This window comes from Cebus imitator, unplaced genomic scaffold (genome assembly GCF_001604975.1).
Source record: "Cebus imitator isolate Cc_AM_T3 unplaced genomic scaffold, Cebus_imitator-1.0 Scaffold175, whole genome shotgun sequence".
Lineage (NCBI taxonomy): Eukaryota > Metazoa > Chordata > Mammalia > Primates > Cebidae > Cebus > Cebus imitator.
The window spans coordinates 3,978,071-3,992,849 of NW_016107490.1; the positions used below are offsets into that span (position 1 = coordinate 3,978,071).

The 14,779-nt window shown below is 37.6% G+C and overlaps 1 protein-coding gene across 4 annotated transcripts in view; it reads right to left on the reverse strand.

The window, feature by feature from the left end:
* USP34 (ubiquitin specific peptidase 34) overlaps window positions 1-14,779 on the reverse strand; it is a 286,775-nt gene that overhangs the window by 107,193 nt on the left and 164,803 nt on the right. For all 4 annotated transcript variants that reach the window (XM_017545012.2, XM_017545015.2, XM_017545014.2 and 1 more), the window contains exons 28-33: window positions 10,629-10,729; window positions 10,201-10,410; window positions 5,909-6,034; window positions 4,288-4,410; window positions 4,074-4,157; window positions 2,938-3,024 (exon numbers count right to left, since the gene is read on the reverse strand). In XM_017545012.2, the coding sequence (XP_017400501.1) occupies window positions 2,938-3,024; window positions 4,074-4,157; window positions 4,288-4,410; window positions 5,909-6,034; window positions 10,201-10,410; window positions 10,629-10,729 (731 nt within the window). The remainder of the gene's footprint in view (window positions 1-2,937; window positions 3,025-4,073; window positions 4,158-4,287; window positions 4,411-5,908; window positions 6,035-10,200; window positions 10,411-10,628; window positions 10,730-14,779) is intronic.

Here is a 14,779-nt window from a genome sequence, read left to right on the forward strand (position 1 = left end):
TGTTGACCAGGATGGTCTCGATCTCTTGACCTCGTGATCCACCCGCCTCGGCCTCCCAAAGTGCTGGGATTACAGGCTTGAGCCACCGCGCCCGGCCACATAAGGAATTCTTACAAATCAACAAAGACAAAATCAAATCAAAACCACAACTAGCTACCACTTTATGCAATAGGATACCTTAAATAAAAAAGACAGTAATGGCCTGGCACAGTGACTTGCGCCTATAATCTCAGCACTTTAGAAAGCTGAGGCAGGCGGATCACAAGGTCAGAAGATCCTGGCTAACACGGTGAAACCCTGTATCTATGAAAATAAAAAAAATTAGCCAGGCATGATGGTGCGTGCCTGTAGTCCCAGTTACTCAGGAAGCTATGGCAGGAGTGAACCCCGAAGGCAGAGGTTGTAATGAGCCGAGATTGCCCCACTGCACTCCAGCCTGGGCAACAGAGAGAGATTCAGTCTCAAAAACAAACAAACAAAAAACATTGTAACAAGTCTTGGAAAGGATATGGAGAAACTGGAACCCTCACATATTGCTGGTAGCAATGTAAAATGGTGGGGCTTTGCTAAACTGGCAACTCCTCAAAAAGCAATTACACCGGACCCAGAAATTGCACTCTATACCGGACACAAATGTTTGCAACATTATTGATAATAGCCCCGAAATGGAAACAACACAAATGTTCACCATCTGATCAATCTTCTGCTCCCTGGATTCAGCTGCGACTGAACAAACATTTCAACAAAGATGTATGAATGAGAGAATGAGAGAGAGAGAGAGAGAGAGAGAGAGAGAGAGAGAGAGAGAGAGAGTGTGTGTGTGTATATAAAAACACACACACGTACATGCATACATGCTTATGAATGGTCAACAGAGACATAAAAAGCTACTAAAGCTCCTTAGCTTTGGGAAAATGTAAATGTTAGAAATCACAATAAGATACCACTTAAGTAGTGGCAAGGTATGCTACTACTGCTAAGAAAATGCCCAAAAGAAGTGAAAACGTATTATCCACACATAAACTTGTAAACAAATGCTCACAATACTCAAAGTGTAGAAATAACCCACAAGCCTCTCAACTGGTGAATGAATAAACATCATGTGGTATAATTATAAAAAGGAATGAATTGCTGATACTTGCTACTTAACAAGGATGAATCTTGCAAATAGGCTAAGTGAAACAAACCAATCACAATGGACCAAACATTGCATGGTTCCATTGACAGGAAATGTCCAGAATAGGCAAATCCATAATAGTGGTTGCAAAGGGCTAAAGCATTTGGCGGGGAGGTTTCTTTTGAGGTGATACAACTGTTCTGGAACTAGATGCTGGTCATGATAACACAATTTTGTGAATATTGTAAAAACAGTACATTTTGAAGGAGTAAATTGATTGCATGTGAACTATATCTCAAAAAATTTTTTAAAGGTATATTTCAACTAAACTCATTTGAAAAGGAAAAAAAGTTAAGAAACAAGAACAATCCTGAGCTTAGAAGTATTTCATAATATTAAGAGAGATGCATTATAAACAACAAGTATCACTTGACCTCAAAGCAATTTGTATCTTAGACATGCTTTGCATCTTGGGCATCATAAAAAGCTACAATAAGCCATGTATTGGCAATAAAATGTTCTTAGCAGTAACGCTTCAGGAAAGTAGCTATAATTTCAAGTAAAACAGAGAAAACCTTTAGCACAGGAGTGTCCAATCGTTTGGCTTCCCTGGGCCACACTGGAAGAACAACAACTGTCTTGGCCTACACCTAAAATACACTAATGACAGCTGATGAGCTAAAAAATTTGGACACGAGTACATGATATCAAATCATTACACCAGGAATTTTAAAAAATAAAAAACAAACAGAAACTAAGAGAATACTTGAATTCAGTGTTTGCCAATGCTAACCTGATTTGATGGAAGAAAATGGAATGTCCTTTACATTGAGCTCGAAAGTGGCCTGTGCAGTTTTGTGTATCATTATGAAGGTTTAAATATTCTACAAGCAATTTTATTTTCATATAGTACTTCTTCAAATTCACAGTGCTAAAGTATCATTTTTTAAAATTTCCTTTTTTCTTTTTCTTTTTGAGATGGAGCTTCGTTTTTGTCGCCCACGCTGGAGCACAGTGGTGCAATCTTGGCTCACTGCAACCTCCGCTTCCCGGGTTCAAGCGATTCTCCTGCCTCAGCCTCCCGAGTAGCTGAGATTACAGGTGCCTGTCAACACACCCAGTTAATTTGTGCATTTCGGTAGAGATGGGGTTTCACCATTTTGGCCAGGCTAGTCTCGAACTCCTGACCTCAGGTGATCCGCCCACCTCAGCCTCCCAAAGTGCTGGAATTACAGGTATGAGTCACTGTGCCTGGCAAAATTTTCATTTTCTTATCCAAGTTCACCGAAAAAAAAAAACCTTGCATTTTGTTGAGGAGCAATACTTTAATAAAGTACTATAAAAATACAGCACCAATGTCTAATTGCTATAAAAACTGCTAAAGGCTTACTCTCAATTTCTGTATCTATCCCAATGCAAACCAGTCAACATGGTCTGGAAACACATTTTTTAGTATTACTGCTATAAAGGAAGAAATGATCAAAACAAAACAAAGTTTTAAAAAAACCTAAGATGTAAACCAAATTTTTAAAAAGCAACCAAACTTTATATTAATATATAACCTATCAACTTAAAGGAAACATGTTTATGAACTGGCCACAGTTTGGAGTAATTTAGCACAAGAATTTTTTAATAAAATTAACATGAAAAACACTTTTCCATAATTAGTTTATCAAATTCTATGTTTTAAAATTCATTTCTGCTATATTCCATACTTTATTATAACGCACTATATGGCAAAAGCTATACTTGCTGATGAAATGGAAGTGTTTCAAATGGGTAACTACTGTAACTAGCTGAAACAGTAAATTTCCACTTACCACAGTCCACGATTCCTGCTCTTTAGGCTCTAGAATTCCAGAATTAAAAATTTCTAGTAACTGTTGAAGCCCTCCAGCAGCAACAAACTGTAAGCAATTGTGAAAATAATAGTAAGAGAAAAGTAGCCACTACATAATGCAGTAACGCTTCTTGATTTAGTAACTAGATATGTAAAATATTAAATATCTTTTATTTACACAATTATAACAATTTAAATTACCAAAATGATTTCTATACAAAATAAGAAGATAAAGTCCTACTTTCAAGAATTTAAGGGTGGGCGCAGGGGCTCATGCCTGTAATCCTAGCACTTTGGGAGGCCAAAGCCAGAGGATGACTTGAGGCTAGGACTTTAACACCAGCCTAGGTAACAAAGGAAGACCTCATCTCTACAAAAAATAAAAAAATTGGCCAGATGTGATGGCTTACGCCTGCAGTTTAAGCTACTAGGGAGGCTGAGGCAGGAGGATCACCTGAACCCGGGAGGTCAAGGCTGCAGTGAGCCATGATCATGCCACTGCAATCCAGCCTGGGTGACAAGGTGAGATGCTGTCTCAAACCAAATAAACAAAACTTTAAAAATATATATACTTGAAAGAGGCTATAAACATATTTATATTCCTCTAGGCATTTAGTCCTAGACACTGGGACGTTCTCACAGTGTCTTTTTTTGCTCCCCAGGCTGGAGTACAGTGGTGCAATCTCTGCCTCCTGGGTTCAAGTGATTCTCCTGCCTCAGCCATCCGGGTAGCTGGGATTACGGGTGCCGTGCTACCACACCCAGCTAATTTTTATTTTTTTAGTAGAGATAGGGGTTTCACCATGTTGGCCAGGCTGGTCTCAAACTCCTGACCTGGTGATCCACCTGTCTCAGCCTCCCAACATGCTGGATCACAGGTGTAAGCCACCACATCTGGCCTCTCACAGTATTTCAATGGAGAAAAATCAGAGCTAAAAATAGGTGTACTAAGGCATTAAATAATCTCAGATTATTCCAACTTAAAGTAATACATGATTTTAAAACTATTATTTAATAGTATATTAGTCTAAAAACAATGAAGAATTATGGTACCCACTTCTGAAAAACTGGAGACAAATTATTTTTATCAATACATTGAAAAACACATGATCAAACCTTGCAACTCCAGGAATTTTTACTATTTTCCACTTGATCCTCGCTTGAATCATCTGAATCTGGATAAAGATCACTGTAACTTCCCTATGAGAAAGGCAACAAAATAAGGGAGAATGGCAGAAGAATTATTCTAGAATGGAAAAGATAATATCTTATAGAATTTCGCTCCAGAGAGAATACAAATATTTAATGATAATAATGAAAATGCAATTACCGTTGACTCTCTCCTTATTCTTCTATTAGGTTTTCCCAGTGCTTCAATAATTTCCAGAGCATACAATAGCTTGTGAGCGCTCTTAATTTTGAGAAGCTCTTTCCAATTAAATCCATCATTACTCTTAAATTAGAAAAACATGTTTCTCAAGCCAACTTACTCAGGGAACACAAAAAAGAAAAACTTTAAACAAACTGACACTACATAAAACCTCAAAATATTATATATACTTTAAAATATATTAAAACATACATGAAGGCTAGTTATTAACTGGTACAAATGGTATGCTTAAAACATCAATTATTCATTAAATTTTCTGAAAATAAAACCAATTAAATTAATACATAAACAGCAGCATGGGCAAATAATTATAACTTGTTAATCTACCCAGTTGAAAGAAGAAACAAAATTATATAGTCTAGTTGAGTGGGTAAACTTCTGAAGATGGTGATGAATTAAATGTCTGTATTTAATACTTACAACTACATATTTAAAAGTCATGCAAATATATGAACTCAGGAACACTGCTGTTTTCTATTGTCAATTCATGAAATAATATAATTCACACTTAATGTGCATCTTTGAAATGCTATTACTAGTGCTACTGTAAGTCATCATTCAGCATTTTCAAGAGCCCATCTTCTAGACTTCCAAATCATGTGAGATATTGGACCTCCTACAATCACATGATAATGTTCCAAATCCTAGAATTAGCATAACATTAGGACATCTGTTTTTGCATTCATCCTATAGGAGTTCTTTCGGAGATCTCCTCAAATAAACTATGTATCATATACCTTTTAAAAACAATCTTTAAGCCAGGAGTAGAAGCTCACGCCCGTAATCCCAGCACTTTGGGAGGCTGAGGTGGGCGGATCATTTGAGGTCAGGAGGTAGAGATGAACTTGGCCAAAATGGGAAAACCCTGTCTCTAGTAAAAATAGAAAAATCAGCCAGGCATGGTGGCACATGCCTGTGGTCTTAGCTACTGGGGAAAGTCAGGGGAGGATTGCTTGAGTCCTGGTGGCTGAGGTTGCAGTAAGCTGAGATCATGCCACTGTACTCTAGCCTAGGTGACAGAGTGAGACCCTATCTCAAAAATGAATAATTAAATGAAAACAATCTTTAATGTTGAAGACTTTAAAAAGATATCCAACACATGTGAGGTGATGTCCAGATGGAAATAAATTATCATACAGATATTAAATTTCTTTGCCTCATTTTCCCCAGTAGAGTCAGTTAACTTGTATAAGCACAGAAAAGAAACACTGATGCACGTCATTTCACCTTGGTTTATTTTCTCTAAACATTACTTTTTGTTACTGAGAACAAAAAGCAATATTCAAAACACACTGTAATAAGAAAAAACACTAATATAAAATGGCAAACCCTATTTCATAATTTTAGAAAACATCTTCATCTTCCATTTAGCCTATGATATGTTATTCACCCTCACTAAACAAATGAACATTAAAATGAAGTGGCACTTTTTACCTATTATATGGGTAAAAACTATATTCAGATTTACTGAGGGTATGTCAACAGGCAGTATTCTACACTGTCAATAGGAACGTAAACTGGTAACAGCCTCTAGGAGAGTAAAGAGATTCTGTGGGCTCACCTGTTCATCTGAGATATTCTGGAATGCCATCAACATATTAGGACATGTAGGAAGAAGCATCAGTAGCTCCCAGACACGCCTAGAAAGATTTTCCGCATGAAGATGAAGTTCTTCACATCTTAAACTCTACAAATAAAAACAACTGCTTTATCAAAACACATCAGAAGAAAAAAGTTTAAGCTCAAATTTTTGCATAAAACCACCAAATCTGCTAATATTTTTAAGTCTCATTTTCTGAAAAGTGAGACATGAAACGTTTGTTATATGACACATAATATTTGAGAAAATACTCAAAGCAGTGTTTTTTCACCTTCTTACTGAACATTTTTCTAGAACAGCCTTCCTCTAAGACTGATCATGTATGTGCCTCAGGAAACTTTGGAAATAAAACTGAAAACATCTGTTTAAAGTCCATTCTAGCAAATTTCAATATGACTACCACCTATTTCCATTTTGCGAATCACTACTCTAAGCACAATAAAGACTTGGTGAATTAAATCCTTGAACTTCCATTTAGGAAAAGAGCCTATCTGTTTCTCTTATTTTGCTAATCTTAAACCTCATTTTCCAGTCTCAGATGAGCTAAGAAGAAAGCAAACAATTTTAAAGACCTACTTTCTTCCATTATCATTTGTTAAATCTGAATTCAGAAAGGTGTTAAGAGTAAGCTAAATAACATTTCAGAAACTATTTTGGAAATAGGCGATTAAAAAAAATTAAAGTACCACCCTGAGAGGTAAAAACAGTAAAAGCTAAATTCCCAGTTTTGGTATTTTCCACAGACTATAAATTTATTACTATTACTACTATCATAGTAATTATTTGCTATAGTATGGTCTAGAGATGTTCTATAAACCTATAAAAAGAAAATTACTTCTTTTGGTATGAAGGCAGAAAGTTGGGTACACTCTGATGGCAAGGAAATCTTAGAAAGTTTCAACGTAAACTTGGTGTTTCACAAGCTCGAGGAACAAAGAAACAGAAGCAACCCCCAAGTAACACCTGTGCTTTATTTACTTGAGGAAATGACACTCAAGAGTTCTTCAATAAAACAATTCATTCCTTTGTAAATAACTATTAAAGAGAGAGAAAGATTGAATTCTATACAAAAAAGGATTTGAAGGAAAAAAATCTTCCAAGTGTGCATAACTATGTTCTGTTATGGCTGAAAGCCTCCTGAGAGATCCTTTCTTTTTACATTTCTGTTTAACTCTCATCAGGACCAAACCTATCTTATTCAGCAAAGAATCCCTGTATCTAGCTGCCAAAAATAAAATTCAATAAACTGCTAAAACAATGAAATGCTTTCCCTCTGGTTTAAGCCTCACTCAGACTAACATAACAGCCTATTAACTGGATCTTTTATCACTGGTCTTGGTTTTCTCTATTACATCCTCCATACAAACATCTAAATTTTGTTTCTAAGAGCCCAGGAAAGAGCTCATTTTGCAGCTTAAAACTAGCCATAATGGTGGATTAAAAAAAAAAAAAAATCATGTAATGTCTTTTTGCAGTATAGGTTACAGAGTACCTTTCTGTCCTAGTATTTAAATTACACTATGCTCATATTCCCAGTTCCTCAAACATGTCATTTGCTTTAAGGAAGAAAATCTGTAATGCTAACTAACTTCACTCTTATCAGTAACTGGACCCAATTTGAACAACTCCTCTTTTGAAAAAAACCTTCTGTAAATTTTCATCCCCCTCCTCTCTAATACATGGAATAGAACACCAGCACTAGGGGAGAAAAGGGAGGTTCATGGGCACCTTTTATTGATTATTCTGCTTGAAAACACAATGGAGATTTCTTGGGAGTTTAACAATGTACCGTCACCTGAGAAACTGAGGTATACGAAACCAAGGGCTGAATGGCAGCCCATTGCATCCATAATCAAACACATCATGGAAATGGGAAGAAGTCACTTAACCATCTTGGGGAAGAAAGAAAAGAATACTAGCCTAACACAGAGAAAACCATCAAAATACTACCATTTTACCTGCCCCTCAATCTCAAAATTGTGACTCACTGCATAAGCTATTTGAATACATGAAAAGGTCTTAGAATAAGTCCATTTACAGGCATTGTTTTAAGTCCAGGCAAGGTGGCCCACGCCTGTGATCCAGTACTTTGGGAGGCCAAGGCAGGTGGGTCACCTGTCAGCAGTTCGAGGCCAGCCTGATCAACATGAAGAAAACCTTTCTCTACTAAAAACACAAAGTTAGCCGGACGTGGTGGTGCATCCCTGTAATCCCAGCTACTCAGGAGGCTGAGGCAGGAGAATCGCTTGAACCCAGGAGGCGGAGGTTGTGGTGAGCCAAGATCGCGCTATTGCACTCCAGCCTGGGTAGCAAGAGCGAAACTCCATCTCAAAAATAAATAAATAAATGTTAGTAAATTGAAAATCGCTCCTTTAAGTGATGTCATATACACGCTTGTCACTGAATGTCATCTTCAGGCTGGGCACAGTAGTTTAAGCCTATATTCCTAGCACATTGGGAGGATCGCTTGAGGCCAGGAATTTAAAACCAACCTGGGCAACACAAAAAGACCATATCTACAAAAAACTTTTAAAAATTAGCCAGGTGCACTGACATGCGCCTGGAGTTCCACTTAGGAAGCTGGGGCAGCAGGATCCCTTGAGCCCAAGAGATAAAGGGGCTATACTGAGCTATAATCATACCACTGCTCTCCAGCCTAGGTGACAACAGTGAGACGGTGTCTCCAAAAAAATAAAAAATAAAAAAACAAAACAAAACAAAACAAATGCCATCTTTATAGTGATAACCCACAAACCATTTTTCTAGATTATACTCTTTCTCTGAGTTTCAAACTTATGTATCCAAATGATTACTTGATATCTCCACTTGATGTCCTTCAGTCATCCATCTATCCTCCATCTCAAATGGAATCCGCGCTGTTGCTCAAGACAGAAACCCAATGCCATTTCTGTCTTCCTTCTCTTCATTCCCTACTCCTAAAACCCAAACCACCACCAAGTGTTGTTGTTTTGACTTGTCTGTTTATTTCCACTGCTGCCATCCTATGCCAGGGCACTATCAACTCCTTCCTGGACTAGTATATCAAATGCTTTACTGAATTTGTTACTTTTGCCAAAGAAACTTAATAGGTATAAAACAAAAATCAGAATATGTGTTTATCCACTGTTTAAAATCTTTTAATGACATCCACTTTGAGTAAAATGGAAATGACTCACAATGATCCAAAAGGTTTACATTATTTCGCTCTGCCTACCTTTCCAATTTCATTGCCCTCATTCTACTCTCCCATCCTCCTCCACATTCTCCTTCCTAGCTCTCTAACAATTCCGGAACCTGCCTAACTTCTTATATCAAGCATTTCTCCAGGAACCTTTTCTCCAGATTACTCTATCCAGACCATTTCTCATCTTTTTAACTGGCTTTTCATCCTTCTAGCTCAGATTATATAAAGCCTCCTACAGAGAGCCCTTTCAAGATAAAAGTATTGATTAAAACAGTATATCTGGATCATGTTAAGTAAATAGTTAATGAATATACAAATGGGTTCCTAATTTTGTTTTTTTTTTTTTTTTTTTTTTTTTTTTTGAGACGGAGTTTCGCTCTGTCGCCCAGGCTGGAGTGCAGTGGTGCAATCTCAGCTCACTGCAACCTCCGCCTCTGCGTTCAAGCGATTCTCCGGTCTCACCCTCCAGAGTAGCTGGGATTACAGGTGCACACCACCATGCCTGGGTAATTTTTGTATTTTTAGTAGAGATGGAGTTTTACCATGTTAGTCAGGCTGGTCTCAAACTCCTGACCTCGTGATCCGCCTGCCTCAGCCTCCCAAAATGCTGGGATTACAGGCGTGAGCCACTGGGCCAGGCCCAATTTTACTACTCTTAAAAGATTACCAAAGGCTGGGCATGGTGGCTCACGCCTGTAATCCCAGCCCTTTGGGAGGCCGAGGCGGGCAGATAACTTGAGGTCAAGTGTTCGAAACCAGCCTGGCCCATATGGTGAAACCCTCGTCTCTACTAAAAATACAAAAATTAGCTGGGCATGGTGGTGGATGCCTATAATCTCACTACTTGGGAGGCTGTGGCAGGAGAATTGCTTGAACCCAGGGGGTGGAGGTTGCAGTGAGCTGAGATCATGTCACTGCACTCCACCCTAGGAAACAGAGTAAGACTTCGTATCCAAAACAAAACAAAACAGAGAAAATTATAATTTTATTTTATAATCTATAGTTTTATTCAAGTTACTATATCCTCTCAACAGAAAGACAAAACAAGATTTGTGAAAATCATAGTCACCTCACTATCATCCACTGCCACTTTTCCTGAGGGTGGTTTAAATGATGCAAGCATCTCTAATAAATCAAAAAGAGTAGTTAAATGAGGTTCTTGTAAAAGCAAAAGCATTGGAATGTTGTCCTTCTGAGGGGGTGGGAGGCAAGATGCTGGCAGCTGAACACCTTCCCCTTTCCGTTCTCTCCTTGGTGCACCCAAAGATACAAATACCATCTATTAAAAAAACAAAACAAAACAAAACAGGAAAAAACAAAAAATTTATGCATATCAAGTTTTTTGGTTTAATAGAACAAATCTGAAGCATAAAATAACTTCACTTAGAATTTTAATATAACAAAGCAATAAGAGCTGTTTTTAAATTAGACCTGTGTCTGTTCAACTGATGACTATAAACAGATCATTAAAACTCAAACCACATTTTATATATGTACCTGCATATCCTTAAAACCAAGCTCATGAAGTGCTTTTTCATCATAATCTGTTGTCAACTCATGTCCAGATGAAATCATCCTGACAGGTCCCATGAGGCCTCCTTAAAAACAGCAGAATATGGAAATAATTTGTTTTACAGAATTAATTTATTTGCTGACAAAAAGATGTAGTTATAGCAATTAAGCACACTACATGCAAAGCTTAAATATAATTCCAACCCTCCAGATTTTAGGTAAAGACAGTAAATTCAATAGATTGAGAATAGTTATTTTTAGAATGCATGAAGTCCTTTTTGCTGCCTACATCTTCAACTTCATTTCCCACCATCTTCCCTACCTCACTAGGTTCAGCCAACTGGCCTCCTTGACCTTTCTTGAAAATACCAAGTATGTTCCCATCTCAAGGACTAAGATTCCTCTCCAGAAATTCAAGATACTTATTCTCTCACCTCTTTCAAGCCTCTCATCCAATGGGAGCTTTCTCCTTATTACCCAATCTAAAAGCCTCATTTCATCATTAACCCTTTACTCTGCTTTATCTTTCTTTAAAGCACTTATTAATATCTCATATTTATGATCTGGGAAGGGAAGCGAGGGTGGGGAGAAGGAACAGAAGGAAGTAAAGAAAAAAGGGAAGGAGAAAGGAAAAATGGAAGGAAAAAGGAAAGAAAAACAGAAACGAAATGAAGAAAGATAAATTCCCAGTTCCACAGGGGCAGAGATGTTTTATTCACACATGCATTCTAGGCACTAAAAAGGAATAGACATTCAAATTAAGTATTGCATAATGCACAATGTTTTAGGGGAAAAAAAGATTAGAGCTGAAAAATTAAGAAAAATTTTATGTTTGATGAAAAATTTAAACTTTAAAAATATTGCTAAGCTTCATTCACTTGATGTAGAAAAACTCCAATGAACAGACACTGAACAATTGCTTTCAAGAAAAATGAATGGGGTAAGGCTATTCTTTTCATAATGACACATAACATTTTAAAATTACCTTTCCCTCCACATGAATAAAGAAGGTCTGTGGGAAAATATTTCAAACACAGAAAAGGAACAGGTTTTTCTCCCAAGAAGAGTCATTTTGGCAACTTGTCTTAAGCACAATCGTTTTATAACTAAATTGCTAATCACTGTGCAGCTAAATCTATGATTCTTTCCCTTCTCATTATTTCTAGCCCTCAATCCTGGCCCTCAAAATGGTCTGACAAATATTCAGTCCTATTTTCTTCTAAATTTTCCTACCACTTATTTTGTTAATAGGAATATGACTTTTTAAACATATCCTAAATATTAGAAAAAGAGGGGGTTATTTCCCCAAACAAGTCATAGATGACTAATTTTCAGTATTCATTCTGTATTATTTAACTAACAATTCCCACACCAAAATCATATTATGCTTTAAATGTTTATATAGCTAGTATAGAAATTAAACTTTCTATTATCCTTTTGGATTTTCCTCCCAGAGCTTTTTTGTAAAGTACCAATTTACTGACCTCCCAGAGCTTCTAATATTGCTTATTCGTACAGGTAACTTCACAGTAGTTTCATCAAATTTTAAACAAAAATCACACTGGGATTTTAGATATAACATTAAAAAAAATAATAAATTGCCAGGTGCGGTGGCTCAAGCCTGTAATCCCAGCACTTTGGGAGGCCGAGGCGGGTGGATCATGAGGTCAAGAGATCAAGACCATCCTGGTCAACATGGTGAAACCCCGTCTCTACTAAAAGTACAAAAAATTAGCTGGGCGTGGTGGCGCGTGCCTGTAATCCCAGTTACTCAGGAGGCTGAGGCAGGAGAATTGCCTAAACCCAGGAGGCGGAGGTTGCGGTGAGCCGAGACCGCGCCATTGCACTCCAGCCTGGGTAACATGAGTGAAACTCCGTCTCAAAAAAAAAAAAAAAAATAATAATAATAATAATAATAAATTTACTTAACATCTTCACAATACTTAGTATGCACACATGCTATTTCAATTTACTCAGCTGTCCACTTATGTCAAAAAGTTTTATTCTCACATTTATAATAATAATAATAATAAATTTACTTAACATCTTCACAATACTTAGTATGCACACATGCTATTTCAATTTACTCAGCTGTCCACTTATGTCAAAAAGTTTTATTCTCACATTTTACAAAGACCTCCTCACATCTTTTTTTTTTTTTTTGGAGACAGAGTCTCACTCTGCCACCCAGGCTAGAGTGCAGTGGCACAATCTCAGCTCACTGCAACCTCAGCCTCCCGGTTTCAAGCTAATCTTGTGCCTCAGACTAGACAGGACTATTATGCCCAAGTAATTTTTGTATTTTTAGTAGAGACGGGTTTCATTATGTTGGCTAGGCTGGTCTCAAACTCTTGATCTCAAGTGATCAGCCTGCCTCGGTCCCCGCAAAGCGCTGGGATTACAGGCATGAGCCACCACGCACAGCCAGATTATCGCCAACATTTTAAAATTGCTATTGCATACTTGATTTCTTCAATGACCTATCATCATGTTGCTCACAAATTATAATTGAATAACAGCTATACTATTTCATAGCATATTTTATTTTATTCAACTCATTTTGTATTATACAAAATGAGAAGAAAAATAAATGCTTATAAAGCAGTATGCTCATTAAGAAAAGCTTTGGCTACTGGATGGATACAAATTCTGTATTAAACTTTTAATACTTGGTAGTTTTGTTTTTTGAGACAGTCTCACTCTGTCACCCAGGCTGGAGTGCAGTGGCACGGTATTGGCTCACTGCAACCTCTGCCTCCCTGGCTTAAGTGATTCTCGTGCCTCAACCTCCCGAGTAGCTGGGATTACAGGTGCACACCACCAAGCCCAGATAATTTTTGTATTTTTAGTAGAGACAGGGTTTTGCAGTGCTGGCAGGTTGGTCTTGAACTCCTGGCCTCAAGTGATACTCCCACCTCAGCCTCCCACAGTGCTGGGATTAGAGACGAGCACCGCGCCTGGCAATATTTTGGTAGATTTTTATTAAATGCCTATTCTATCTTGCTGAGACTATTAAATGTAATGATTATAAATCTCTGCAATATTAAAACACTCTTAGTCATGATTAACTGCTACAATAATACAGTGATTTGTGCCTTAATTTGTTGGATACTCTAATTAAGCATGCATAAATTTGTTCCAAAAGAGAACTGCAATGGCTAGGGTTTTATTTAGGATAATGGCCCGTATGTGATGTGAGACAGGCTTATATTCTGTGCGTTAATGACAAGTGTTATGGTCTGAATATATGTTTTCCCCAAATTCGTATGGTGCATCCTAATTTCCAAGGCAATGATATTTGGAGGTAGGGCCTTTTGGAGGTTATTAGGTATTAGGCAGAGCCCTCCAACAATGGGAGTGGCGTCTCTACGAAAGAGGCCCAAAGGAGCTTGCTTGGGCCTTCTACTTCGTGAAGACACAGCAATAAAGCACCATCTCACCATCTATGAGAAAGCTGTCACTAGACACCTGAATCTGCTGGCACCTTGATCTTGGAATTCCCAGGTTCCAGACCATGAGAAATAAATTTCTTTTATTTGTAAGCTACCCCGTTTATGGTATTTTGATATAGCAGGCTGGATGGACAATGACAACACATTAATGTTGCTTCTTATGGCTGAACTAGATTTTATGATACATTGAACTGCTTTCTATCTTTTACTACCTTTGGGAAGATCTTTTTAACATAAGAAATGCTTATTCCTTATCAGTTCTTAGAATTTCTACCTTTAAAAAATTAAAATATTAATGAATGTTTCAAGACAAAACAAAACCTTAAAGACTCTTGATTTGATTGAATACTGAACACACATGTAATTTTTCCCCTTTACAACTCAAATAAAATACATTTTAACAATTTTACAGACACAGGCCAGGTGTGGTGGCTCACACCTGCAATCCCAGCACTTTAGGAGGCCAAAGAGGGCAGATCACGAGGTCAGGAGTTCGAGACCAATCTGGCCTGGTGAAATCCTGTCTCTACTCAAAATACAAAAATTACCTGGGCGTGGTGGCGTGTACCTGTAGTCTCAGCTACTCAGGAGGCTGAGGCAGAAGAATTGCTTGTCAAAACCCAGGACACAGAGGTTGCAGTGAGCCAAGATCATGCCACTGTACTCTAGCCTGGGCGACACAGC